At 34.2% G+C, this 1,942-nt stretch overlaps 1 protein-coding gene across 1 annotated transcript in view; it reads left to right on the top strand.

Annotated features, from left to right (window-relative positions):
• The window catches only part of LOC21399687 (blue copper protein), a 2,087-nt gene extending 678 nt beyond the window's left edge, over positions 1 to 1,409 (top strand). The window contains exons 2-3 of the mRNA XM_010105430.2: positions 102 to 425; positions 866 to 1,409. Coding sequence (XP_010103732.1) covers positions 102 to 425; positions 866 to 1,242 — 701 coding nt within the window. The 3' untranslated portion in view covers positions 1,243 to 1,409. The remainder of the gene's footprint in view (positions 1 to 101; positions 426 to 865) is intronic.
• Positions 1,410 to 1,942: the final 533 nt, after the last annotated feature.

Genomic DNA, 1,942 nt, shown 5'->3' with positions numbered 1-1,942 from the left:
AAAAAAAAAAAAAAAAAAAAACTTAAGATGAATTGGGTTTTTATCGATCATCTTTATAAATTAATTAGTAACATTTTATATCTGGTTCAATGTCTCTATAGTGTTCAATTTCAGCGATGGAGACCAAGACGTGGCAAAGGTGACAAAGGAGGCTTTCAATACCTGCAATTCCACAAACCCCATATCTCTTAAGACAAAAAGTCCAGCCAATTTCACATTGGATACGATTGGAGAGTACTACTTTATTGGCACAAAGGATGGACACTGCAAATCTGGACAAAAGCTAGCCTTCAACGTGACTTCAGCTCCTGGCAATACAACTTATATCGTTGGTGACGACTTGGGTTGGTATATCCCACCAGGTGGTGAAGTTTATTATAAGACTTGGGCTTATGGAAAGATTTTCACGGTTGGAGATACTCTAGGTAAGAAACTATAAAGATCTGGGGAGAATTCATATGCAAATAGCAATTAGGATTAATCAGATATTATATAGTCCAATTTATTCAGAAGTTGTTTTGTTAATATTCTTCAATTTTTGTATGGGAATTACTATTTTATAGTATATTTTTTATTATAATATTTGCATTAAAATCAGATCACTGTGGTAGATCATGAAGAACAAAGAATTTAGAAATTTGGAAGATTTCATCTTCTTATATTATTTATTTATTTGTTTGTTTGTTTGTTTATTGGGCTCTTACTTTCTACAAAATTCCAAAGACTTCTAAACCATCTTTACTCTTGAAAACGTGAAATATTTAAATACTGTTTTTGTAGACTTTTGAATATGAGGAAAATATTTAGTATTGCAGCTAAAAGAAAATTATCTATATCTCTAACATACTACTACACTTGCCGGCAGTTTTCAACTTCGTCAATGGATCAGACGATGTCGCCGTCGTGACCAAGAGCGTCTACGAGAACTGTACCAAGAACGACACCATTGCCGTTTACAAGGCCACTCCAGCGAATATCACCCTTAAGAGCACCGGAGAACATTTCTTCACGTCGACATACAACAAGCACTGCGAGTGGGGACAAAAACTAGCCATTAACGTCACTGCCAACGGCACAGCCACTCCGCCTTCTAGCGGCTCTGCTAAACCCCCGCCGGGCTCTTCGTCATCTATTAACGGTCCCACCGCTGCTCCTCCTCCACAAAATTCAGCCCCTTCGAGATTCCCCGGCCGTGGCTATTTCGTCACCTCATTGCTCTTTGCCATAGCTTTGTTCCATTGATCTATGCATATGTACTATCTTCCTGGTGTATGTTATGTTGATTATTCACTTTCATGTTGTGCGTTTTGTATTGATATTTGATATTCGACCTTATTATTAGTTATCATGTTTTATGTACAGCGAATAAAGATTTGAGGTATATAATAATTGCTTTGATTTTGTAGAAATTTACATGTGTTAATGTTTCTTCATTCGAGACCCTCTGATTCTTTTACAATTAAACTACTTTGCTGTGAAATATGGAATGTGTTTAATTGGTTACTTGTATGATATATTTGAAGATTAATTTATAAAATTATAATTAATCAGGTCAAAACTTTAATAGTTTAATTTAGCAGGCCGACAATGTATTCTCATAACTAATAAACTAATTATGAAAACGAAACAGATGAAAGCAAAGACTTTAATTAGTGTTATTTTATTGTTGGTCCAACCTGTACTTAGTAGCCAATATGGACTTTTTTTGGGTTACAGACACTTAATCTGGTCATCTTCTATAGTGTGTTATTTACACCTCAAACTATTCATTTTTTACATGTGGACCCTGAGCTTTTTATTTTAAAAAATTACACCCTAAACTTTAAAATCAATTACGATAAAGATCCAATAGTTAATGACGTTATCAAATTGATACTGTGCGAATCTCGTGCTTTAAATTGTCAATTTGATATTATTTATTGGCTATTAGACCTTAATTTTA

This window comes from Morus notabilis, unplaced genomic scaffold (assembly GCF_000414095.1).
Source record: "Morus notabilis unplaced genomic scaffold, ASM41409v2 Scaffold397, whole genome shotgun sequence".
In the NCBI taxonomy this organism is placed as follows: Eukaryota; Viridiplantae; Streptophyta; class Magnoliopsida; order Rosales; family Moraceae; genus Morus; species Morus notabilis.
The sequence above is the reverse complement of the archived record's forward strand: the minus strand, read 5'-3'. Positions and strand labels throughout refer to the sequence as shown.